General features: G+C 42.6%; 1 protein-coding gene and 1 non-coding gene across 4 annotated transcripts; both read left to right on the forward strand.

The window, feature by feature from the left end:
• The first annotated feature begins 937 nt into the window (after nucleotides 1–937).
• SCAND3 (SCAN domain containing 3) lies at nucleotides 938–27213 on the forward strand. 3 transcript variants are annotated; one of them, XM_072728890.1, is made up of 4 exons: nucleotides 938–1580; nucleotides 20024–20171; nucleotides 22524–24022; nucleotides 25098–27213. In XM_072728890.1, exons 2-4 carry the CDS (start codon nucleotides 20066–20068, stop codon nucleotides 27012–27014), a joined length of 3522 nt encoding a protein of 1173 aa, XP_072584991.1. In that variant the 5' UTR covers nucleotides 938–1580; nucleotides 20024–20065; the 3' UTR covers nucleotides 27015–27213. The 3 variants fall into 3 exon arrangements, with proteins under 3 accessions (XP_072584991.1, XP_025842280.2, XP_072584992.1); XM_025986495.2 differs by lacking the exon at nucleotides 938–1580 and adding an exon at nucleotides 6887–7825; XM_072728891.1 differs by lacking the exons at nucleotides 938–1580; nucleotides 20024–20171 and adding an exon at nucleotides 6904–7825.
• Nucleotides 1380–1461, forward strand: TRNAS-GCU (transfer RNA serine (anticodon GCU)). Its single transcript has one exon. It is a non-coding gene; the product is annotated as a tRNA-Ser (tRNA).

A 27213-nucleotide genomic window follows, 5' to 3' on the forward strand; every position in this document is an offset into this window, starting at 1 on the left:
CCTGGGCTCAGGTAATGATCTCAGTGACCCGCTCCCTACTCAGCAGAAGGTTTGCTTCTCCTACTCCTCCTGCCTCTCCTGCTCATGCTTGTTTTCTCTCTCTCTCTCAAATAAATAACATCTTTTAAAAAAAGTTTCACTATGTATTTCCTCTAGTATCACATCAGGTGGCATATAACTAAGGTTTTTCCATATATAATTATGGTAAGATGGGACCCCTGCCTTCTGGGGAGCATTGGACGGAAACTGTAAAACAAACAAACAAACAAACAAACAAAAAAACAACTTTGTTCATCGAAAAGGGAAATTTCCAACTCAAAATTTGTATTGAGAAATAGTTTGAAGTCACTGGTACAAAATTAGGTTTCTTTGGAACTGTGAAGAGGGAACACACAAAAAGTGAACATAAGTGATATGAAGAGCAAAATGGGAGTCCTGACTCGAGACTTAAGGGAAAAATCATAACCTACCTCATTCAAAAAGATAGTTTGACTCACTGAATAAATGTTTAGTCCTTTAACCCATGCATTGCACGTGAGTTTCCCCTGGTGGGTGGGTGTGCGCTGGAGGTGGGTTTGGGAAATTCAGGAAAGGAAAAGGACAGAGAGAGAGGAGGGTCTCTCATGCCAAAGCTAGCGACAGGAGAGGTTTCCCAGGAAGGAAGAATCTTTTTGGCAAGCAAGACCCTCCGGTCTTCCCCTGTCTCTCCGAAATCCTGCACTAAATGGAGAAAAGCGAACGACGCCTGCTGGATGACGCTGAGTTTCCCCGAGTGGTCAGGCTGGGCCTCCTCTGGGGAACACGAAGGTGGGGGCGGGCTGGGGCTGTGCGGAGGAGGTGGCCGTGGCCTGCCCAGGTGGCCGCCGCGCCCCGCCCCGCCCCTGGCGTGCTGCTCCCTGGGGCCCCGATGTCCCCACCGCACCCGCCCCTCGCAGTCAGTCTTGCAGAAACGCCAGCGAGCTCCCGCGCTCCGCGGTCTTGTCCCGGCGCTGGCGTCAGTGCCCAAGGTCTCTGGGGTCGCTGCGCGCCAAGCTCCGGGGAAGCGAGCGGGAGGGAGGTGCAGGCGCGTCCCCGCAGGCTGATGTATTTCAGGGACAGATACCGGAGGTTGGTAGCCCTTCCCCGGAGCTGCGGGCACGTCCGAGGGGGCGCGGCTCCGGCCAATCCGCTCGCGCTCGCGCTCGCGCTCGCGCCTGGCAGGTATATGCACTTAATGCCTCGGCCGCTGGGTGCACCTGCTCCTCCAGGATGCGCTGCTGTGAAGGGACCTGGGGGTGCGGTCCCGAGAATCCAGTCGACACCAGTTCCGAGCAAACACATCTGCGTGGATCACTGCCCGACCCGCTGCGGGGTGAAGAGTGCGACGGAGATCTACATCCGACGAGGTAGTCGAGTGGTGAAGGCGATGGATTGCTAATCCATTGTGCTTTGCACGCGTGGATTCTATTCCGACCTTCGTCGAGAGGTTTTCCTCGAACTCCGCTGCTTCCTCAGAATCACAAGGCCCACTAGCGATCATAGTGGGTCCTCTGACTCCTCTTTACTTTCATCATCTGAGACGAGAGCCTTCTTCAGGGCAGGTAAGATATTTATACTCAATAACGGAGGCTCCAGGTCTCCAGAAGAAGCGCCTGAATAGTTGAGGGATATAGGAAAACATTGCCTAATTTAAATAATAAAGTCATCCACAGACTAAGTTGTTTATATTGTATTTGGCATGATATTTTCAGCCGGATTTTAACTGTAATGCAATTTTCAACACATTTGCTAATTTAAAGTGTCGCCTTGCCCCCAAAATGTAATTTTGAATGCGTTCATCTGTAAAGTTGCAACATACATTTTTAGAAATAAGTTTGCTATGTCCTAGGATATACGCATTTTAAATATTTATACACAGGGCCAAATTACCAACCAAAGGAATTTTATTAGTCTATACCCCCAGCCAATAATGACTGAAGTCCTTGCTCTCTGCACTCTCCCCAATATGGTATGTTGTCAACTTTCAGTTCTCTGTTCATTTAGCAGGTGAAAGTGATATTGCAGTACAATTTAACTTCCATTTCCCTTATTACAACAGAATACCTCCTACATTTATAAATATATATATATAATTGTTTTTAATTTATCTGAATTTTTATTTTTTTTTAAAGCTGAGAGCAATATTTGAAGCATGATCTCTGGGCTGCTTCAAATGCTTGTTGTGAATGAAGAATTCTGGGCCTCACTCTTGATCTATTAAATTATGATCCCAAGGAGTACGCTTTTGAATCTGTGATTTAATAAAGCATTCAGATGTTTCTTCCATTGACCTTAAAGCCTTGTATCTGGCTCAGGTATCTACATGTCACATCTAACCACCCAGGATTCTTTTTTTTTTTTTTTTCAGGATTCTTTTTATTTTTGTAAACGTTCAGCCCAGGAAAGCTGCTCCTGTCTTCAATCTTCCCAGCTACATCTCTCCTATTTTGTAAATATTTAAAAAAATATTTTATTTATTTATTCATGAGAGACACAGAGGGAGGCAGAGACACAGGCAGAGGGAAAAAGCAGGCTCCGTGCAGGGAGCCCAATGTGGAACTCGATCCCAAGATCCCGGGATCATGCCCTGGGCCGAAGGCAGACACTCAACCACTGAGCCACCCAAGGTGCCCCTATTTTGTACAGATTTTAAAAGCTGTTTTCATATCCTCAGATAATTCGCTACCATTAATTCATTCACTCTCCTCTGTCCTTCCCTACATAGCTGATTGCATCTTCAAATCCTGAGTTAAGTCTCTTCTCTGGAAAACACATTTTCCCAGGATGTGTCTGTAAGTTCTTTGAGGGAACTATCAGAGAAAAATCGCACCAGATGGCATTAAACAGGCTTGTTAAGACTATTGCAGTAAAAGACAGAGATTAAACTTGACTTGGAATACAACTGGGGCGGCTAGGGATGTACAGCCAAGGGCAGGGAAAGGGAATCACTGGATGAGAAATTGCTAAAAACAAAAACACAAAAAAACTTGATTAAATATTTAGTGGAGTAGAAGGAACTTGATCCGATATGAAGGGTAGGGGTTTCCCACCTAAATTGACTTAGCAGGATTCTTGCCAAAAGTGGCCTCCATAGGATTCTTAAACTGGTCTTGTCAGGCCAAGGATGGCACCTAGTTCAGAAGGCTCAGAAGAACCTCACTAATTTGGTCAAGGAGGGAGTCTTTGTGAATACCCATAGACATTCCCTCAGCTTCCTAAAGGCATAGGAGAGCCATGGAAACTCAATACCACAAATGGCCCACAGATTTCCAACCACTCTCCCAGAACTTTATGAAGTGACAGTAACAGAAGGAAGAAATACTTCTTAAATATTGAAATAATTAAATGATGAGGTGCTAGCAGAGGTAGCACCCTCAGCTTCCATCATGTTTCTGGCTGGTTCTATTTCCCTGTGGCAGCTGCTCTGTGGCCTTCTCCCCAGTCCTGGGTTACTTGGGTGCAGGCACTCCTCCACCCAGGCCTTTTCATTACCTTCATTTAGAGGGTTGGAATAAAGTCTGAATTCGTGGATTTGAGGTAGGACAAGTGAATCCTTGATGCAGGATATGATCATAATGATTACATCATTTAATTATTTCAATATTTAAGAATTATTTCTTCCTTCTGTTACTGTCACTTCATAAAGTTCTGGGAGACTGGTTGGAAATCTGTGGGCCATTTGTGGTATTGAGTTTCTTTTGGTTAGGATGCCAGTACTGCATGGCTGAGAGAGAACCACAGGCTGGAGGTGGTGCCAATTGGAAGAAGGACTGCAGGTATAGACTTCCCACATGGGGAAAGCCATCAGGCCATTTCAGAAGAGAGAAGATATTTTGGGGGGACCTCATCACACTAGCATCAACAAAGTGGAAAGAAGGCAGGATCTCACCTGCTGTGATGACACCCCAAGCAGAAGAGGTTATTTCCATTTGCAATTAGCATTATCACAGACCATGTACATGGAGGTACAAGCAAGCACCCCCAGTGGGAATCAAAAGATTCTATTTTCATAAACTTAGTAGCCTTAATTTGTTACATAATTTCTATGTAACCAATGCTAATTCATAATAGGAGCTAATAAATATTTGCAGTCTAATGAATTACTGAAATTGGGGAGAGTAGGACTTGACTTTCTGTTATGAGTATATTAAAATGTTGAAGTAAAAAGCAATCTGAAAATAGATCACTGGATTTAAAGGTTGCCTCTTCTGACATAGAAAAAATCTGTCTGTACAGAACACAGATATCTGCCTTTTCCTTTTTTTTTTTTTATACCCCTCTCTTCCTAATTTAGTTCCTGTCCTCCTCAAGGAAATCATTCCTTCCCATGACCCATTTCTCATCTAAATGAGTGTCCGGACTTCCTGGGTTTGATTGTTATGGCCAACTCTATCCTGTCCGCACAGTGAGAGTATTGTGCCACTCTGCCAGCATATTTTTGTTCCTGAGCTTCAGCTCTGGTGGTTCAAGCTGCAGTTTTTGTTGGTGTGAGGACACCTCACCCTGGGCTGCCTGTGTTAGCCTGGGGCATGGATCGATGAGCATTCTGCGGCTTCCATCCAGGCTGCCCTCCAGGAATCTGGGGCAGGTTTTGGGAATAAGGAGGAAGGAGCAAGGGCTTACGTGTGCTCCTGGTGGCAAGAATGAGAAGTGCCCTAGGTATGGGGCTTGGTATCTCTGAGTGGGGCGGATTGAGACCTCTGGGGACGCCCGTGTACTTGGAGATGCTGAATATGCTGGCTGCTCCAGGAAGGTCGGGAGGTGAAGTTTTGAAAGTGGAATTTACTTTCCTTGTTCTTCTCTTTGATTCAAGTTGGGAAGTTGAATAGTGCTGCGTGTTCAGATGCTAACTATAAAATATAAAAGGTGCTTCCCAACAGGTGCATTGAGTGAGACTCAACTTGAGGATTCTAAATCCAGAATGCTAACCCCTACACCATGGGACCAACCAAAAAGGTGAACACACCTATCTTAGTTGTGGTTAAAATATCTCCTTGGCCATAACTGCAGTAGCTCCAGCCCAGAGGTGGGTCAGGCTTCCCTGTGAAACTGGGAACGAAATCTGACAACGAAATCTGATGCTGTGTTGTCCTGGAAGAGGGGATGAGCAAAACAGAACTCAAGGCAGTTGGGGCACTCTCCAGCCCACCTCTTTTGCTATCCAGATTTTGTGAGGTCTGCAGCTTACACAATTTAGGGGGTCCTGTTTAAGAAAAATAATAGATGTTATCAGCACAGAATTAGATACAGCCACTCTAAGGTGTATATGATGTACCTGAGCATAAAGTGCAGCAGAAAGGGACAGTAGTCTCAACTCATTTCCTTTTTTTTTTTTTAAGATTTTTATTTATTTATTCATAGAGACGCACAGAGAGAGGCGGAGACACAGGCAGAGGGAGAAGTAGGCTCCATGCATGGAGCCCCGTGTGGGACTTGATCCCGATCCCGGGCTCCAGGATCACACCCTGGGCTGAAGGCGGCGCTAAACCGCTGAGCTACCCGGGCCGCCCTATAGTCATTTTTAAAGAAGTGTGAGAAATATATACCAAATTTGGCATGATTTTTTCTGAGAAATGGAATTAAGGGATAAAGGAGCTTTTCATTTTTTGCGATGTTCACTTTTGTGATAGAAATTTGTTGCTTACAGGTGTGTATCACTTTAGATAGTAAAAGTGAAACACTATCAAGGAATTAGCGCCCTTCTATAGAGGCCTTAGAGGTCATGTTTACTCCCTGATGACTGCGCCCTGTGCTCATAATGGCTGTGACAACAGGATACAGAAGATGAAAGGAATAGAAGATGGAGTCGGTGACTGCAGAGCATTAGCAGTTGGCTGGGGAAAACCACAAAAGATAAATGCAACACGTTAAGAGTGCCTAGGAAACTGGAGAGGCTCCTTTGAAGATCTGATGATCAGGGTACATAAGCAAATATTTTATATAGTTTCATTGGGTTTAGGGACTCACTCGAGATCACTTACGGAACCCAAGGGGTAAGAGTTTTTAATTTCGAGATTTCCAAAAGAAAAGTTCTGATTCTTCAAAGCCTCCTGAATCAGAAACGCCAGAATGTGAGTCATCATTAGGGACCAAAGTAGAAGGGGAGACAATGGAGAAAGGCACCCTTCCGGCTTGCACGGCGCTCCTTGGGGATCCATCACTCCTGCAGCGCAGCTAACCAGGCGGAGTCCGACGGGGAGGGGCGGGGGGGGGGGCGGGGCCGGCCCGCCGAGGCTCCGGGGCCTCAGGCGTGGTGCGCCGCCCGCTGCCTTCCCCTCAGCGACCGGTGTCCCGGGGGGCGCCCGCTCCGGCCCCGCCGTTGCGTTCACCTGTCGACGCCGCGCTCCGGAGCGTGCGGCCCGAAGGAGGGCGCAGCGGCGGGAGGTTCCCGGGGTCCCGAGCGAGGGGCTCCCGGGGCTCTGGACGCACACCGGAGCGCGCAGGCCGTTTCTGGGGCCGGTCTCCCGGCGGTTTCGGGCCCCGCTCGTCCGCCAGAGCAGCAGCCAGAGCCCCCGCCGTCCCCGAGGGAGCCCCCTGGGTGTGGAGCGCGGTTTGCCCACCCATGATTGGAGACATGAGGCTGGACCTCTAGCTGGCGGCGGCCGGGGAAGGCCTGAGGCCTCGGAAGAGCTAGAAGCGGCGGGGTGTGCAGCCCCCAGTCCGCAGCCGCGGCAGGAGTACCCTCCCGGGGCGTCTGGCACCCACGGTCCGACCCACAGGGAAACCCAGAGCCGTCCGCACAAGGTGCACGGCTTCCCAACACGCGGCCACGCAGCCAGGCTCCCCGAGCGCCCGGGACCACTACCACCAAGCTCGCGCCGCCCGCAGGCTAGAGCGGACCGGAAGTGCGCGCAGACCGGAAGTGCGCCCGGCCGGCGGGGACGCGCGGGCTGCGGGGACGATGAGTGTGCCGCCCCGCCGGCTGGGAGGGCGGCCCTGGGCCTGCTGCGGCCTCCGGGAGCTGGGAGCTGGGGGCTGCGGCAGGGGCTGCGGCAGGGGCTGCGCGGTGACTGCCGAGGTGCGAGCCCCTGCCCTCCTGGCCGTCGGGCTTGGCTTCCGAGCGGCCCTCCCCGCGTCTGGCCGCCGGGTCCCCGGGCGCCGGCGCCATGAGGTCCCAGGCGGCCGCGGTGCCCTGGCGGTCGTGCCCCGCAGGTGAGGTGAGAGGCCGTGCGTGCCCGGCTTCCCGTCGGCGCCGAGGACGGCTTCCATTCCAGCGGACCCGCCCCGCGCAGCGCCCCGAGTTGTCACGGAAACCCGCACTCTGCGGCGTCTGTGATCTCCCAGTGCTGGCGGCTTCCCTACGGCGGAAACTTTCCTAACCGAGTGGGGCTGGGGAGCGGAGAGCGCGCGTCTGCCCAGACCGCCGGGTGCACGGAGAGCTACCGGGATGGCCGCGGCTTCGGGGTTCCGCCCGGCCCAGGCTGGCCCGGCTGCAGAGGAGCACGCGGATATTATCAGAGTGAAGGTGAAGGAGGAAGACCCGCAGTGGGAGCCAGAACCCTGCCTGCAGAAGGGTCTGTCTCACACCAGGGAGCTCCGCCGCCAGCGCTTCAGGCACTTCTGCTACCAGGAAACCCCTGGGCCCCGCGAGGCCCTCACCCGGCTCCGGGAGCTGTGCCGACGCTGGCTGCGCCCCGAGACCCACAGCAAGGAGCAGATCCTGGAGCTGCTGGTGCTGGAGCAGTTCCTGACCATCCTGCCTGAGGAGCTCCAGGCCTGGGTGCGGGAGCAGCACCCGGAGAGCGGGGACGAGGTGGTGGCCGTGCTGGAGGACCTGGAGAGGGAGCTAGACGAACCCCGACAGCAGGTGAGGATTTGCACGGTGCCATCTTCCCTGGAGAATTTGGGGGCATGGGTCCCCGGTGGAGTGCATGCTGTTAAGTTCACACTGGTGGCTGCAAATTCTGCTTTGGGCATTCTCATTTGATCACCCGTGTAGAGGAATCCGTTCATGCTTAAGGAGCAACAGTGTTTTGTTTTTTTTTTTTAAGCTTTTTAAAAAATATTCTATTTATTCATGAGAGAGAGAGGCAGAGATATAGGCAGAGGGAGAAGCAGGCTTCCTGAGGGGAGCCCGATATGGGCCTGGAACCCAGGACCCCGGGATCACGACCTGAGCCAAAAGTAGACGCTCAACCACTGAGCCACCCAGGCGCCCCTGTAAGAGTGTTCTTGTGAGAGCTGGTCCAAATAAGTAGATGATTTAACCGAATTGGAAACCTTGATCTGTTGCTTATCAGTAGAAAATATATTTTATTTAGTGACTGAAGTTAAAGTTGCTGTCTCTTCTTAGGAGTTGCAGTACTTTGAATATATGTGAAAACAAATTAGTGTAATTTAAGGAGTACCTTCTAGGAGAGACAAAGAAGTAGCCAGATTTAATAGAAATATCAGGAAAACAGTGAATGGTGAGATTTAGATTCCATAATAGGCTCTGTCACTAATGAGCTGCGTAACCTTGGGCATATCACACCTTCTCAGGGCTTTAATGTCTTCTGTACTACAAAGAGATTAATTGCATCATTTTCTAGATACTTTTTTAGTACCTGGAATTGTTGGTATGGGAGGTGTATTGAGCCCAAAATTTGGTCTTTCGTTATTACACTAGAGATTATTTTTAAGAGAGTATACTTGTGTTCTAGGACAGTAATTATAGAGCATAATAGAGCCTTATCACCAAACACTTTTACATTTCTCTAATGATACTATCCAAATATTTCTCTGGACTCTTTAAATATGAACACATTATATAGACAGTCTGAGCTATTTTTTCTTTTCTTTTCTTTTTTTTTTAAAGATTTTATTTATTCATGAGAGACACAGAGAGACACAGAGAGAGACACAGAGGCAGAGACACAGGCAGAGAGAGAAGCAAGCTCCATGCAAGGAGCCCGTCGTGGGATTGGATCCCAGGTCTCCAGGATCAGGCCCCTGGAGGCCCCAGGATCAGGGCAGAAGGTGGAGCTAAACCCCTGAACCACCCGAGTCTGAGCTATTAAAACATGTTTTTCTGAAAGTCAGATCTTTCCTATGAGACTGATAAGTAGGGACCTGAGTCCATAGTATAATGCTGAAGTGGTGCTGACTCATACATGAATTTTACCAGCAAGTAGATGTTTTGGGGCCACCAAGTAAGAGCAGCTGAATGGAAAGTATCTGATTGCAGCAGAATGCAGCAAGTTGTGAAGACATACTACTGTGCCAATGCCCATTCACCTCCACATCCTTCCTCTTGGCTTTCCTGGACACAATATCTGGGTAATGTTTATTTGCAGAGTTCCCTCCCATCTTTGTGTATCTTTCCCTAAACTTTTTTATGTTCGAGAAAGTGAGCAAGCACAGGTTTACAAGTGCCACCAAAGAGTGCTGGTGATAAAATTTCTGCTAGTGAGCATAAAAGAAGCTTTAACAATTGAAGAAAAGCTTGAAAATATAAAACACTTTGAAAAAAAATGGAAGAACCTGTGACATTGGTTGTGGCACTGTCATAAAGGAGTCAGCTTTGCATAGTGCTGGAGACAATGCTTGGAAATAAGAGAAAGGTATCTAGGTGGAACAAATCCAGTGCTACAAAGTTTGTTAAAACAAAGCCCAAGGAAGTAGAAGAAATAGAACATCTGTTAGTGTGTGGATTGAATACCAAAGGAAGAAGCAATCAGAGGCAGCCTTTCTCAAAGACAAGGTACTAGCAATATATAAAGACCTTAAGAAAAAAGCTGGAAATCCTGCAGAAGTGCCTTCATTTGTGTCTGGCTTAGTGACTTGAAGAACCGCCATGCTTTCCACAATGTTAAGCTCTCTGGTGACGCTATGAGGGCAGGTAGAGGGAGCTGTAGACCATTCTGCCAGTGTTAAGAAATTTGATGGATGAAGAAGGCTGTACCCTGGATCACATTTTTAATTTTGATGAAAGCAGCTCTATTGGAAGCAGATTCCCGCAAGAGCCTGTATCTCAAAGGAAGAAACATACATTTGAGGGCTTGAGGCTACAAAAGATCATCTGGTGCTATGCTGAGTGTAAATGTCAGTGGAGATACGAAGCTACAGCCTGTTGTGGTTCATCACATTGCCTACCTGCAAGCTTTGAAAGGAGTTGTAAAGACTAGCCTACTATAGTTCTAGTGGAAGAGGTTGGATAATAGGGCAGATATTAACAGATCTTTTAGGTGATGTTTTTAAAAAGCAACTGCAAGAGGAAAAAATTGTCTTTCAAAATTCTTAAGAATTATAAGTCATCCGAGCCATCCTTTGACAGTTGCTGAATTTTCTTCAAATATTAAAGTTCTCATTTTCCTTCCTAATATAACTTCTTTGCTCCAGCCCCTTGATCAGAGTGTGATCACAGCCTTTAAAGCTTATTACTTGAGAACATTCCAGATGTTTATTGCACCTACAAGGGGTGATATACACACAAAGTTTTTGCAGTCTGGAATCAATTCAACATTAAATTTGCCATTGATGATATTGTAGTGGTTTGGAATGATGTCACAAAAGCCTTGCTTGGAGTGTAACATAAAATTCTCCCTGATTTAGTTCATGATTCTAAAGGCCTTGAACCTTCACAAGAGCTCTTCTGAATTCAGGTGAGCTGCATTGCTCTGGCAGAGGAAGCTGAATCAGAAGTTGAGTGTGAAGATCCTGGGGAGCTGCTGCAATCCCATGCAGAAGATCTCTCTGTAAGAGCTACAGCAGCTAGTTTTAGGCACAGATGGAGGGTGTGGAAGAAGGTGATGCTGTTCATTTCTCACTCACCTTGTGCTTTAGGCATGATTCGGGAGTAGCAGTGGACTGAGGAGGATGATGGCCATGCAAAACACAGTGGGATGGAGCTTCATGTGTAAGAATTTGTTGAAGCCATAGAAGCTGCTGCTTTATGAATGAAAACGAAGTATCACTAGGTATCTCTTTTTTCAGTCAATGTCAAAGTTAAAGGAAAAGCAAGATGATGAGCCAGAACCATTATTATATTTCTTCTAAAATCACTACAGGGATCCCTGGGCGGTGCAGCGGTTTGGCGCTTGCCTTTGGCCCAGGGCGCAATCCTGGAGACCTGGGATCGAGTCCCACGTCAGGCTCCCGGTGCATGGAGCCTGCTTCTCCCTCTGCCTGTGTCTCTGCCTCTCTCTCTCTCTCTGTGTGTGTGACTATCATAAATAAATAAAAAATTAAAATAAAATCACTACATTTCTTGGAAAATGTGCAAATACTTCTCCACATGAATTTTTTTTTTTTTTTTTTTAATTTGAGAGAGAAGGTGGGGAGGGGCAGAGGCAGAAGGAGAAGCAGACTCCCCACTGAGCAGGGAGACCCATACCCCATACAGAGTTCGGTCCTAGGACCCCGGGGATCATCACCTGAGCCACCCACGTGCCCCTCCACCTGAACTTCTTATGACAGTGTCTACCCTTGCTTCACCCTTTCCTTATACCTCTTTCTAACACAATAACTTTGCCTTTGTAAGGTAAAGTCCTATATGAGATGTAGTAATTCTTTATATCTTTTTGACTATGCTTTTATTTTTACTAGAATTGCTATCGTTTTATTAGTGCTCTGGTGACAGAGTTGTATAGATGTTCAGTAGTCTACCCTGTAACTTTATTTTCTCCAAAAATCTTGGTATTTTTTGTGCAGTTTTGTAGAAAGCATGTTTCTTCATGAGTTCACTTATTATAACATAGATGCCTGTATAAGCAGTCTCTTACTCTAGCCAGCACACCTTGTCCCTTTGTTCCAAATGAACAGTATTGGTTTATTTCCTTAAAATGTGCCTGTTACTTTCAGATTTTCCTCTTTTAGCTTTGTTAAGGAATGTTGCTGCCAGCTGAACACAGTTATCCCCTGCATTCAGACAGTTGGCTTTATACCCCTTCACTTTACACCACTTTACTTGCATTTTTACCTGCATTAGCACAGTAATACCTCTTCTTCATAAAAATGAAAATCCTCTTTGGATTTCTTCTGGTGAGTAAAACCAGGAACGAATGTAGGTCTTTTGTACAGGGGAAGTAGCCCAATGTGAACTGACAGAAAATGAGGGACTGTTTGCCTTATGCCATTTTGGCTTATATTAGTTTTCCTAGGAACTCTCTACTTCTGTATAGCAAGGGAAACCTGTATCTACTCTCCCCTTCTTTCTTCCTTCCCAACATTTTTTAATGTTGATTTTGCCCATGTCAGCAATGTAGCTACCTGGATACTTTCCCAGCTTTCCTTGTACTAGAGTTGGCTCTGCAGCCTAGTTCTGGCCAGGCGCGATAGGCATGTTTTCCGGGAGTTTCTGGGAGAGCTTTTACTTTCCTTATAAAATGGAACGGATGTGTTTAGTTCACTATTTCCCACTTCGTGTCTTGAACCTAAATGTGGTATCTGGAGCCGTGGTAGCCATCTGGGGACCATGAATGATGATAAGCATGAGGAGAACACTGTATGTTAAGAATAGCAGAGTGGAGATAAAACCACAGCTGGGGTCCCCACAAAGCCATTAGTAAGGGAGGCGATGCACACACCTGCCCTCCCCTGGACTTCTTGTCATGTGACAAAAATAAACCCCTATTTTTTTTAAGTCACTGTTAAGTGTTCTAACTAATGGGGAAATATATGCATTTCTAATGAATACAGCCATATTTACTACATGATTTTACAACTAAAACTTTCTTACTAGGCATCTTAAAAAATAAAAGCCAGGAATCATAGAGTGAAAGACAAACGATCATCATAACCAGTTTGAGGTAATTTTGGCTTTTACTTTGTTACTGCCATTGCATGTCACCCTTTAAACCCTGGTGGTGGGGGTCCTTGCAGGACTGCTCGAGTAGGCAAGCAGACAGGCGTATACCCACTGTGGGAGAGGAGGAATCAGCAGGAGAGGACTGGCAAGGAGCTGTAGGGATGTCTGGTTTCATATCTTAGTTGCTCTAAGAGTTGTGCTTATATTAGCTTTACGGAATTGGTATGATTACTATAAGCACCGGGTTCCCCCTGTTCTCCAGATGACTTCTATCCTTACTCTAGGACCCTGCCTCCTCCTGTTAGGGAAGGATTTCGGCAATTGAAACACAGCCCATTTTTTATACAAACCAATCTATGTAGGATATCATATTCCTAAGATCAGGGAAGGGAAAACCTTACCAAGGAAACTGGCTCATCTGTTTTTTGAATTTGAATTTGTTTTAAAGGAGATTGGTTTAGTTTCTTAAATACTTTGCACAATCTAGGAAGTGTGTAAATTTATAACGTGGGTCCTGCTGGGAAAGGACCTTGACATGTGAATTCCTTAAACCTTGCCTTTCATTTCCTCGTACATCACTGAGTTTTTGCTTTTGGAATATTCTGGTCTGTTATAATTTGGATTCAGTATCCATGGGCATTTCCTAGCCATGCAGCAGAACAAGTTCTACCATTTACACCTTTTACTATTAACTTAGACTGTTTGAGTGTCTTGTTCTGCCTGTGAATTTGAATTATTCAAATTATTCAAGTAACTGTGAAATAGTTCACAGTTCTGAGAGGTTTTTTTTCCTCCACGAATCCACTGATCTGTAGAATTGAGGGGGCAAAAGAGCAACACTGTTGTCCTACAATCTACAGTAGTCACAGTTTGGTGTTAGGTGGGTCAGGAAAGTTTTTCCAGTGTCTTATGTTTTTAATCCTAATCACTGTGCATACTCCAATCATCTTTATTCAGTTGATAAATTTTGGGAGAGTAGGATGACAATGCTAGAAACAAAATTGCTTCTATTCATGGATATTGCTGATGAATATACAATTATCTATAATTTCTACATTTTAAAGCATAACATTTCACTACTTGACATCTGAATGTTGGCATGGACTGTACTTTTTCCATTTTTTTTATTTTTGAAAGATTTTATTTATTTATTCATAAGAGACAAAGAGAGAGGCAGAGACATAGGCAGAGGGAGAAGCAGGCTCCTTGCAGGGAGCCAGATGCGGGACTCTATCTCAGGACCCTGGGATCAATCCCTGAGCCAAAAGCAGATGCTCAACCGGTGAGCCACCCAAGTGTTCCTCACTTTTTATTTTTAAAGACAAAAATCATAACCATTTTTAAAAAAGATTTTATTTATTTATTCATGAGAGACACAGAGAGAGAGGCAGAGATAGGCAAAGAGAGAAGCAGGCTCCGCACAGAGAGCCTGATGTGGGACTCCATTCCCAGACCTGGGATCACACCTTAAGTCAAAGGCAGACACTCAACAGCTGAGCTACCCAGATGTCCCTTATAACAACATTTAAAAAAAAAAGATTTTATTTATTTGACAGAGAGAGAGAGAATGCACAAGCACAGTGCAGGGGTAGAGGGAGAAGCAGACTCCCTGCCAAGCAGGGAGGCCAGTGCTGGGCCCGGTTCTCAATGACCTGAGCCAAAGGCAGATTCTTAAACAACTGAGCCACCCGGCGCCCCACACGAATAGCCCTTCGAGTTGCTGATCATGTTCTAATTTTTTACCTAGGTGGTTCACTTTGTGTTAAATCATCAAGCTCTGTGCTTTTGAGCTGTGTACTTTTTTCTAAGCATATAATACGTCAGTTAAAAACTGTTTAGTTACAGGGCTCTTGGGTGGCTCAGTCAATTAAGCATCCAACTATTGGTTTCCATTCAAGTCATGAACTCAGCATCCTGGAATCGAGCCCTGCATCATGCTCCAGGATCAGCAGGAAGTCTGAGTCTTTTTCCCCTTCCCCCCTGATTGCATGCTCACTTTCTCTCTCTCTCTCTTTCTCTGAAACAAACCTAAAAAATTGTATTAAATAAAAGATTTTTATCCCATTGCGATGTCTTCTGCATAATAGGCTGGGATATTTGACCACATGCACATATTTAGATTTGTATGTCATGTGAATGAGGAATTATTTTTGTAAAGCCAAGACATAGTGAGGGAAATTTTCAGAGTTAACCAAGTTTGTAAATGCCTACCAGAGGATAAGCTAAATTTTTACTTGAATTTTGAAGTTAGATGCAGAGCATGGGTACTTGAGGCCAAGTAGGTGGTAGAGCATGGATTCATTGGGTTTCCACACCAGTGTCTTATATATTGATAGATCAACATTTTTTTTTAAAGATTGATTGATTGATTGATTAGAGATATACAGAGACAGAGGCAGAGACATAGGCAGAAGGAGAAGCAGCCTCCTGCAGGGAGCCCAATGTGGGACTTGATCCCCAACTCTCGGATCACACCCTAAGCCAAAGGCAGATGCTCAACCACTGAGCCACCCAGGCGTCCCAATAGATGAATTTTTTTTCTTTGTTTTGTCCTCAAGAATATTTGGTAAGGCAGACTATTGAAATGTTTGGTTGGGGTGCAGTATGGCTTCTATGAGGCTATTGCACAGGAAAGCAGGTGTGGCAGGAATGTGAAGTGGCCAGGCTACTTCCCCTGTGAGTAGCAGACTCAGAGAGATGGGATCAGGTGCCATAGTCAGAGCTTCCAACTGGAAAGTTCAAGCCTGATTTTGGTGTTCTTTTCACTGTAAGGTTTATTAAGTAAATACAAATCAGAATATCTGTTCTTAGGGAGATGACAACTTTTTTTTTTTTTTAACTTTTATTCTTGCTCTGTTTTAGAATTAACCATAGAGATGTGATTAATCCCAGAGACTATTCTTTTGAGACAACTATAGGAGGTTATTATTGGCTGTTGAATACAGATTTTCATTAATCTGTTTTCATTAGATTTCAGTGGCAGAGATTGAGAATAGAATCTACCTAGCACATCTTCACTCCCAGTTTACTTGTTGCTTATAAAGGTCTATAGGTGAAATGAGTAAAAGTCTATAAGTCAATGAAAGGTCTCCTAAACTAGGGTAGCATAACACCCCAGCACACAACTTTTCTCATTTTTTTTCCTTGGTGAATGGCATTGATGCTTCAGACTTCATCTGAAAGGTTATATGTAGATACACTATTTCAGTGGAAAAAGATAATGTAAGTTGATAACAAACACAGTGTTACAGTGATTGAAATGCCATACAAGAACATTCAGAGTTTCTGATAACAAACTGTGCCAACCAGTGAGCCATTAGCCACCTTCCTGGGTTTCTGTGATATTCCCCGTTGTACACTATTACTTCCAGACTTAGCACAAGCTGATGTTAGACTGTAACACAGTCCAGGAAAACATACATACTGGATGGTGTCACAGCTGAATGTATAGATTCATATTTTACTGATATTTAGTAAATCAATTTACACAAAGGCTAAAAGAGCTTCTGATTTCCAAAGAAAGTGAAACCTAATCAAACCAACGGTGCTATATGGATAATTCGGAGGTAACCGTGCTTTTATATTAAAGGTAGTGTTAATTTGAAGTTAGCAGCAACAACTTTTCTTCTGAATATTCCTGCTAGATAAACCTGTTTGGAGCATTGATATCCTCTTGTATTCAGCCTCTTCCTTATTTAACCACATCATCAGTAAAATATGAGTCTGAGTTTGTTCATGCTCCTGTAACAAAATATTGATGTAAACAAACAGATATGGTTCTAGAGGCTGGCAGTCTGAGATAAGGGTGCCATCACAGTTAGGTGGGGGGGTCTCTTCCCATTGCAGATTTTTCATTGTATGGCAGAAAGGGGCTTAAGCTGCTCTGTGCGAGATCTTTTATGAGGATTAATCTCTGTCATGAAGGCGCCATCTTTATGATCTAATTTTCTTACAAAGGCTCCATCTCCCAAAACCATCTAGGTGGGTGTTGGGATTTTCACATGTGACTTGTAGTAGGGGGAACACAAAATTTCAGACCAAAGCAGAGCCAGAGATACCATCTGCCAGTGATAAGTAGAAGAAAATAAGCAAACAGAACCCAGGGAAGCTGAGGAGTACAACCCACCAGCTAATGTGCGTGCACCTGAATTCTGAGGGGATGACCCTATTAGGTAATAACTTAAGAGAGTATTACTGTATCTTAGGTTCATCTCTACCCAGTGAAGATGACTGTGCTGCCTAAAACCCAAAACGTAATAGAAAATGAATTTTTAAAGTTAATAGTATTTTAAACACCCAAGTACTAGGATAAAAAACATGAATGACTTTTTTTTATTATTTGGGTATATAGAATTACTCAAAATCCAGAAGTAATACCAAGAAATTTTTCTTTGTGAAACAATTTATAAATGTAAAACAAAAACCCCCACAAGCAAATTAAAGTAATAAATTAGTGAAAATGTTTGTAATATATGTCATAGATAAAAGCTAATCTTTTTTTAATCTTTTATTTATTTTTAATTAATTAATTAATTTATTTATTCATGATAGAGAGAAAGGCAGAGACACAGGAGGAGGGAGAAGCAGGCTCCATGCCAGGAGCCCGACGTGGGACTTGATCCCGGGACTCCAGGATCGTGCCCTGGGCCAAAGGCAGGCGCTAAACCGCTGAGCCACCCAGGGACCCCCAAAAGCTAATCTTTTTAAACAGAAGTGCAAAAAAATCCTCAAGAGACATAAGCAGGTTTCATAAATAGATAAATGAATGACTTTTTTTAAAAAGATTTTTTTATTCATGAGAGACACAGAGAGGCAGAGACATAGGCAGAAGCAGGCTCTCAGCAGGGAGACTGATGTGGAATTCGATCCCAAGACCCTGGGATCACAACCTGACTCAACCACTGAGCCACCCAGGCACCCCTTGAATGGCTTCTAACTGTACGAGATGTTCCACTTCAGTCATAAAGGAACAAAACTACACTGAGGTACCCTTTATCACCTATTAGATGGCAAAAACTCAAAAGCTTGGCCACCACAGTCTGTTGGCCTAACTAGGAAGATGGGTCCTGTCCCTACATTGCTGGTATAAGACGGTACCATCCCCATGGGGGCAGCGGGAGAAGATTTTGGCACCATCTGACATCTGGGCATTTACCCTCTGATCGACCTAGCAATAATATTTCTGGGAATTTACTTTGAATATACACATCTACAAATAAGAGAACATAGACATGTTTTTTTTTTTTTGCAGCTATTTCTTTGTAAAAGCAAAATATCGTAAACAACTTAAATGCTCATCCATAGAGTGATTGTGCATATGTGTGTATAAACTATTGTGCATCAGTATAATGTGGCACCATGTACACATAAAAAAGAATGAGGAAGGTTATCTAGGGACTAGTATGAAATGACTTTCAGATAGTATTTTTATATTAAGTAAAAAAAGAGAGAAGAACTATATACAGTATGACAAAAAGTACACATTTGCATTAAATTTGTATATATTATGTATACACATATGTACCAGTGTTAGTGTGTGTGTGTATATATGTTTTATTTATTCTTGTAAAATTAAAGGGTAAACCATCAACAACAAAAATAGTTTCTTTTTTTTTTTTCCAAAAATAGTTTCTTATGGGAGTGGGTAGGGTGGAGTAGAATATGAGCAAGACTTCTCTGAATATATATTTTGATTTTTTTATATCATGTAAATGTTTTAAGTATTTAAAAATAATGTTAAATTCAAAATGATTAAACACAAACAAATGAACTCACCTGTATATCAAATTAATAATAGCAAAAAAGTAATTCAGGTAACTTGAACACCGTATTCTGACTACATAATCTCAGTGGAATACTGCCTTTGGACATATAAAGCTGCAAAGACAGATTTTACTCAGTAGGTATGTTGTTGAGAGTGTTCTACAAGCATTGTAATTCTGAAACTTTTGTGTTTATTGTAGGTTACAGCAAATGAGTAAATATAAACATTGTATTGAACTAGGCTTTGTTTCACTGCCAGAGAGACATATTAAAATGGAGTATGGAAAGAGGAGGTAAATCTTGTGGTGTTGAAATTGAATTGAATTCATGATAATTTAGGACTATATTTGCCAGCTCTACCCAGGAAAGGGCCTGGAGGGGATGATACACCATGAACAATGAGCCTACCTACTACTCTGTCTTTGTTACTAACACTGTTGCTCTAGAATGAATCGACTTCTTGAGAACATAGTTGAAACTAGATCTGGGACAGGGAAGATATAATGTGGTCCTTGTGTTTATTGTTGTGGAAAGCATGGATGTGCTAGGAAAAAAAAGTGGGGTCATGTTCAAAGGATGCAGGAGCCTGATCAGAGGGGCGCTGGAGGCCAAGTGGGAGACAGTTTAAGATCAAGGTGAATAAGGATAGAATGGATTACAAAGTTAAGTCTATAGTGATAACTCAGAATGAGAGACAGAGGGGTGCCTGGGTAGCACAGTCAGCGAAGTGTTTGACTCTTGATTTTGGCCCACGTCCTGAACTCAGGGTCATGAGGTGGAGCCCTGTATGAGGCTCCATAACATGGAGCCTGCCTGAGATTCTCCCCCTCTCCCTCTGGCTCTGACTTCTTAAAATTGAATGTCATGAAAAGTCAGGCAACTATTTTAGATTAAAAGAATAAAAAGATGTAATAACCAAAAACAATGTATAAACCTTGTTTCACAGAGTTAAAAAACCATAAAATATATTTTGGGGACAGTTAGGGAAATTTAATTATAAACCATATACAAGATGATTAGTGTGAGGAGAAGATAATGTTTCTTTTTCACCCAACACTGTTACCCAAGGTGATTTCCTTTTTCCCATCCGTACCACTGGGGTAATGATTTTCCACATTTATTCTAAAACAACTGTCAGATTCCTTCCTGGATTGAATAGCTCATTAGTGACTATTAGCTAATTTGCATAATCCTCACCACAAATATTTATTTTTAATTACTCATACTGAAATCCATTTACAATTTACTTTTAATTACCACAGCGTACAGAGGATTTCTCTAATGTGTTTCCGTTCTTATTTCCCCAAACAGAAACCACAGGGATGGGTATCAGCTTCTGTCTGGGGGAACAGTTTGTGTTATGTGGCTCTGGTTTTATTAGCTTCTTCTTACTCTGTCTTGCACTCCTCTTCAGAATTCAGTGGAGACTTTTTCTCCTCACATCCTATTTCAGTAGAAGAATGTTCTGCGGTTTGTGCAGTATGTTAATTTCCAAATGCACCTGTTTGTCCTCAGGTCTCACAGAGCACACATAGGCCAGAGACGTCTGTGGAGGAAATGACTCCTCTGGATACTGCAAAGGAGTCCTTGGGGACCCAGTTCCAGTCTGTGGAAGACAGCATGGAATGTGAATCTCCAGAGCCACACCCACTGCAAGATAATGGTGAGGATCATTTAGTCTGGAAAGAGGATGAGATCTGAAAGCGGGAAGGATCTAGTCGCTGAGAAGTTATCAAACCTCCTTCTATCGCTACCTTACTGAATATAGCTGGAGGAAAAGTCAGCCAGGGTTGTGTGATGCTATTAAAGGAATTGAATTAAGCAGCCAGGTGATTGTGTAAGAAACCATTGAATACAAGATTTTTCTGTGGATATTTTGCAATGGAATTAATTACTTGTGGATAAACCAGAGGTGCATCTGTGGATGAATGTTAAGCGCTTATCAGTATAGCCATAAGTCCCATTTCTATAGGCTCTGCTCCAATTTTTGTCACGTATGATATTTAAGACTTGGAAATACTACTTAGAAATTCTACTAGAGAGAATGGAATTTGTGAAGTCTGTGTCCCTTAGCACTTCAAGGACTGTTAATAGGGTAATGTGTAGTGGAGGCAGGAACACTGGCTGGCCTGCTTCTGGAGCAGTTGTCTTTTCCAGAAGACTTAAGTATAATTGATAGAAGTTTTTCATCTCTTAAAGTCCTAGGCAGTTTCTCTTTATCCTAGACCTACTAATATTGTTCTTCTAACTCTGGACCTCAAATGCTCTTGGTTCTCATTTACATTGCCCAGTATTCCCCACCCCACCCCATCCCAAATTCATCCTTGTTTGTCTGCCTTTTCTGCTTATGGCTCTACAGCATGGCACAAAATATATTAGTGTAGAAGAAACACCCTCCGTATGAACACCTTGTCAATATTTTGGGATCACACTTACCATGAGTGTTGTCATCTTCATTATAAAATTAGTCAACACATTTTTATCTATCACTTGCCTGTGTGGTCATGTGTTAGATAATGGAAAAGATGCTGGAGAAATTAGTGATTCCTGCTTCTTTAGAAACTTAGTGTTTTAGTTCTACATATGGAACAGTTAAAGAATAAAATGTTACATGCTGGTTTGTGTTATGAGTAAATTTATTTTTTTCAGGAAAGGAGAACTTGTGAGTTTAAGCTTATGGGAGTCTTATTGGAAGAACTAAGAGTTAAGTGAGGCCAGAGTCACAGTAACATATCACTAATTTGAATGTAGTTTTGGAAATTATGAAAATTTGAGAATGATTTAAATTCACCAGTTTAAAACTTGGTATGCAGATTGGTAGTATAAACAATGTTGACTCGAGAGAAAGTATTTTTCCCATAACACTGTCTAGAGGTAATGTGCTAATCCCAAATTATTCTTTTTGTTTTTTTTAAAAATAGTTTCCTTAAGACTAGCCAGGCTTGAGCTATTCTAAATGTTTCTGTTGGGATCCCTGGGTGGCGCAGCGGTTTGGCGCCTGCCTTTGGCCCAGGGCGCGATCCTGGAGACCCGGGATCGAATCCCACATCAGGCTCCTGGTGCATGGAGCCTGCTTCTCCCTCCGCCTGTGTCTCTGCCTCTCTCTCTCTCTGTGACTATCATAAATAAATAAAAAAAAAATAAATAAAAAAAAAAAATTAAAAAAAAAAAAAAAAACTAAATGTTTCTGTTATTATGAATGTTCTAAACATTTATTTTAATATCCTATATTAAGTCAAGTCAAAGAGTTTTCACTACTTCAGGCTCATCTACTACTATATATTTATTAAAATTAATAATAAGGATACTTGTATTGGGTTTATAGTTTCACAAGCCTCAAAAGTGAGCTGATGTAAGTATATGATGTTGAAACCTACATCCCAGATGTTGCTGTAACAGCTAGCCTGTCTTAATAGAACAAAATGTGGTATAGTCTCAGGCCTTTTTAAAAAAAAACAAACTATTACTGGGACACCTGGGGGGCTCAGTTGATTAAGCATCCAGCTCTTGATTTCTGCTCAGGTCCTGATCTCAGGGTTATGAGATGGAGCTCCACATCAGGCTCCAGACCATGGAGCCTGCTTAAGACTCTCCCTCTGCCCCTCATGCGTGCATGCTCGCTCTCTCTCTACAATAAATAAATAAATCTTTTAAAAAATCTATTACTGAATTGCTGAGGCTTCTCTAGCCCAAAAAATTGTCTTTTGTACTAAATAAATAAATAATAACATCAATTTGCTGCTTGTTTTGCATAAAACAGTGCTTTACTTTTAAGGCTAATCCCACACACTGCTCTGGAAAGTCACATCCTGGCTTTTTACCTTTACTATATCAGAACTTTTTGTTCCTGGCTGGGTTCTTCATTTGGCTTCTCTTCCTCCAAGGTTGGACTCCCTAACCAACTTGTGTGCCTGTAGCCTCTATTTCTACCCCGAGCTCTAGTGGCTACTTGGACAATGAATATATTTCAAATTATATTCCCAAATATTCTAATTGTTTTTTCTTTATATTTTAGGATCATTTTTGTGGCTTTCCATGATGTCTCAAAGCATGGGTGGTGATGATAACCCCAATACCTTAGACACTCATGAACCAGAAGTCAAACCAGAAAACATGAGAGAGAAGTTCTTCAGAAGCTTAGCAGTATTATTAGAAAACAAAAGTAATAATACCAAGATATTTTCTAAAGCAAAGTACTGTCAATTAATAAGGGAAGTGAAAGAGGCAAAAGCAAAGGCAAGAAAGGAATCAGTTGACTACCGTCGCTTGGCTAGATTTGATGTGACCCTTGTACAGGGAAATGAAAAGCTGATTGAGGCTATAAATGGGGAAACAGATAAAGTACGGTATTACTTACACAGTGAGGAGTTATTTGACATTCTGCATGATACCCATCTCAGCATTGGACATGGTGGGCGTACCCGCATGGAAAAAGAATTACAAGCAAAATACAAGAACATCACGAAGGAAGTTATAATGCTATACTTGACACTCTGCAAACCATGCCAACAGAAAAATTCAAAACTCAAGAAAGTTCTAACATCAAAGCCAATTAAGGAAGTTAATTCAAGATGCCAAGTGGATCTTATAGATATGCAATCGAGTCCTGACGGGGAGTATAAATTCATCATGCATTATCAAGACCTTCATACAAAGTTGAGTTTTTTGCGGTCACTAAAATCTAAAAGGCCTAAGGAAATTGCACATGCTCTTTTAGATATTTTTACAATTATCGGAGCACCCAGTGTCCTGCAATCTAACAATGGAAGGGAATTTTCAAGCCAGATTGTCAGTGAACTTAGTAATATTTGGCCAGAATTGAAAATTGTCCATGGGAAGCCTCAGCCCTGTCAAAGCCAAAGTGCTATGAATCAAACTAATGAGGATATCCAAAATAGGATTATCTCCTGGATGCAAACTAACAATTCATCACACTGGGCTGAATTTTTGTGGTTCATTCAAATGACCCAAAATCAGCCCTATCACCGAGGCATGCAACAGCTTCCATTTGAAGGCACATTTAGCTCTGAAGCTAAGCTAGGCCTGTGTCATTCTCAGTTGACAGAAGAGCTTATTGCCAGCCTGAATCCAGAACGTGAATTAGAGCAGGTTGACAGAGAATTAGAATTTACACCAGGAGCTCAGTATGAGGAGAACGTTGAGACTGGCACGGATAGTAGTGATGTTGAGGAGAATCTTACAGCTATTCCTTCCAGGACCATGAAAAACCTTCCAGAAAGCAGACTTAAGTTTTTATCCTGTATAGTTTGTGAGAAGGTGTGCTCAGGTGCTCATAGTTGTGTGTCGTGTGATGGAAATGTCCATGCAATCTGTGGGGTGCCCCCTCAACATGACAGTGAGGGCTGTCCTCACAAAATAACGTGTAGTCTCTGCTATGAGACCACTACAATGAAAAGAAAACATGATGAGATCCAAAGAAGTTCAACTGGTCAACCTTCCAAAATGCTGAAGCTGTCAGAGACACCATTCTCATCAGACAAAGTAGGAGATTGGGTAAGAGTCTGAGTGTCTGCTGGGGAAGAGCTTCATTACACCTCCCTGTGCTTGTGATGGGTAAGAATGTTTTGGCGTGGTATATATGCTAACACACAGTTTGGCCAACTTGGATTTGTTTTCTCGAGAAAAGCCCATTACTGTTAATGCCTCGCACCACTCCTTTTTTGGGGTTGAAACTTACAACCTTGAATGCTGCTTTATTTGTTGTGTGGGGTGATGACAGTGTCTCTTTCACTCCTTTCTGGTGTCAGACATTTTTGTGGGGGAACAAAAAAGCTAAGATCTACGGGATAAGTGGTTGTGTAAGGGTGGGTTTCTGTAGGAGGATGAATGTGAGAAAAGCCAAATTTAATGTTAGTTGTCATTGTATGTGATTTTGGGTGGAGAGGTAAGCTAAGAAAGGCATCTCGAGTCAAGTGAAGAAATATTTAGGAAGAGTGAGGGATGATCAGTGTGGTTTTGAGATAAGGGGTTTGGGTTGAGAAAAAGCTCAGTTTTCAGATTTAAATGGACAACATGAGATAAGTCCAAAGAGGTTTATTTTAATTCAGTAGGTTTTATAAAGTAGAGTTAATGTATGTCCAGTTTAGAGTTTTGAAATATGGAGGTTACACATGACTTGGGCCAGTGGTACCCAGAGTATGATCATTAGGTCAGTGCTGGTCTGCAGACTGTTTCTACTAGTCCACAGATGGGAAGGTATACTAATCAAGAGTCTTTAGAAAGTTATAACAATTTGACATCGCTGTAGTACCTGGACACAGATTAATGAACTCATATTTCTGAATTCAATATAGGCCAGTTTGGGTATCATTAACCTCTCAGGGCCAGTCACTGTGGTGGGAGTTGCACACCAGTCAAGCACATTTACAGCGTATGACATTTTATGGCTAGTTTGTCTGCTGTAACTCAGAAATGTAAACATTTATTTTCTTTACAATTTTAAAACTTTTTAAGTTTTTAATCAAGCCTAGTTTTTTTTTTCAAGCCTAGTTTTTAATTTGTAGTTTAATGTATTAGATAAAGGAGGAGAGTAAAATTGGTGTTACTTATTTTTAATCCTAATCTGCAGATGGTGAAACAAGCTTCGCTGGACTTTTTTGTCAAGAAAAAACATACCTTTTCTGAATATGGTAGCAGTAGTAGAAGAAATGATAAGGATGGAAGTCACCCAGAGGAAGTAAAAACCAGAAGAGTTCATACAAGTTTTACTCGGAAGTATGATCCCTCATATATCGAGTTTGGTTTTGTAGCCGTAATTGATGGTGAAGTGCTAAAACCACAGTGTATTATTTGTGGAGATATATTGGCTAATGAAGCAATGAAACCATCAAAACTTAAGCGGCATTTATATTCAAAACATAAAGAAATAAGTTCACAACCGAAAGAATTCTTTGAAAAAAAGAGTAGTGAATTAAAAAGCCAACCAAAGCAGTTGTTTAATGTTTCTCACATAAACATCAGTGCTCTGCGGGCTTCGTATAAAGTGGCGCTCCCGGTTGCCAAGTCAAAAACGCCATACACAATCGCTGAGACGCTGGTGAAAGACTGCATCAAGGAAGTCTGCCTGGAGATGCTGGGTGAGTCAGCAGCGAAGAAGGTGGCTCAGGTGCCACTTTCTAATGACACCATAGCTCGACGCATTCAGGAACTGGCCAGTGATATGGAAGACCAACTCATAGAGCAAATAAAAGAGGCAAAGTATTTTTCATTGCAATTTGATGAATGCAGAGATATTGCTAACATGATCATTCTTTTAGTGTATGTGCGATTTGAACATGATGATGATATAAAGGAAGAATTCTTCTTCTCAGCCTCTTTACCGACAAACACGACTAGCTCAGAACTGTATGAAGCTGTGAAGAATTACGTTGTCAACAAGTGTGGTCTGGAATTTAGGTTTTGTGTAGGAGTATGTTCTGATGGTGCAGCTTCCATGACAGGAACACATTCTGAAGTGGTTACCCAGATTAAGGAGCTTGCACCAGAATGTAAAATAACACATTGCTTCATCCATCGAGAAAGTCTGGCTATGAAAAACATATCAGCTGAACTGAATAGTGTGCTTACTGACACAGTAAAAATTGTGAATTATGTAAAGTCTAATGCATTAAATTCAAGATTGTTCTCCTTATTATGTGACAATATGGAAGCTGATCATAAGCAACTGTTACTGCATGCTGAGATACGGTGGTTATCACGGGGAAAAGTTCTATCAAGAATGTTTGAAATACGGAATGAACTCTTCGTATTTCTGCAAAGCAAGAAACCAGTTTGGTCCCAACTTTTCAAAGATGTGAATTGGACAGCCAGACTTGCTTATTTATCTGATATCTTCAGTATTTTTAATGATCTTAACGCTTCCATGCAGGGAAAGAATGCAACATGTTTTTCAATGGCTGATAAGATTGAAGGACAAAAGCAGAAGTTGGAAGTGTGGAGGAACCGAGTTTCCACCAATTGCTATGACATGTTCCATAACTTGACAACAGTTATCCACGAAGCGGGTCGTGATCTTGATATCGTCCATCTGCGAAGAGTTGTCAAGGAACATCTTACAAACTTGTTGGATTGTTTTGAATTGTATTTTCCATCAAAAGAGGATCCACGCATAGGAAACTCTTGGATCCAAAATCCATTTCTTCCATCAAGAGAGAATTTGAATCTAACTATAACCCTCTGGGGTGACTTGCTAAAGCTGGCTGCTGATGAAGGCTTGAAAATGAATTTTGAAAGTACAGCATCACTTGCTTCATTTTGGATAAAAGTTAAAAATAAATATCCTGAGCTTGCTGAGGTCGCATTAAAATCCCTTCTCCTGTTCCCCTCAACATCCCTTTGTGAGACGGGGTTCTCTACATTGAGTGTTATTAAAACAAAACACAGAAACAGTTTAAATATCCATTATCCCCTGAGAGTGGCACTGTCCTCAATCCAGCCTAGATTAGACAAGTTAACCAGCAAGAAGCAAGCGCATTTATCACATTAATGACTTGAAGGTATTCTGACAGAGTGTGCATACACACATAAGGGAATATGGAGTTATGATTAAAATAGCAGTTCTCTATATAAATTGTCTATATGGACACTTTCAGTTAAATGTACAGTTTTTTAAGTTCTTTTTTCTTGTATTTATTAAAATGTAACTTTAAATCTGTTGCTTCTAATATTAAAAATTTGGTCTTACA

Source organism: Vulpes vulpes, chromosome 12 (assembly GCF_048418805.1).
Source record: "Vulpes vulpes isolate BD-2025 chromosome 12, VulVul3, whole genome shotgun sequence".
Taxonomy (NCBI): Eukaryota; Metazoa; Chordata; class Mammalia; order Carnivora; family Canidae; genus Vulpes; species Vulpes vulpes.

Excerpts from the sequence above, each read along its gene's own strand:
- SCAND3 (XM_025986495.2), top strand. The coding sequence starts at position 7,406 with ATGGCCGCGGCTTCGGGGTTCCGCCCGGCCCAGGCTGGCCCGGCTGCA. Across the intron at positions 20,172-22,523 it reads ACACCCACTGCAAGATAATG|GATCATTTTTGTGGCTTTCC; the intron begins GTGAGGATCATT and ends TTTATATTTTAG. Across the intron at positions 24,023-25,097 it reads CAGACAAAGTAGGAGATTGG|ATGGTGAAACAAGCTTCGCT; the intron begins GTAAGAGTCTGA and ends CCTAATCTGCAG.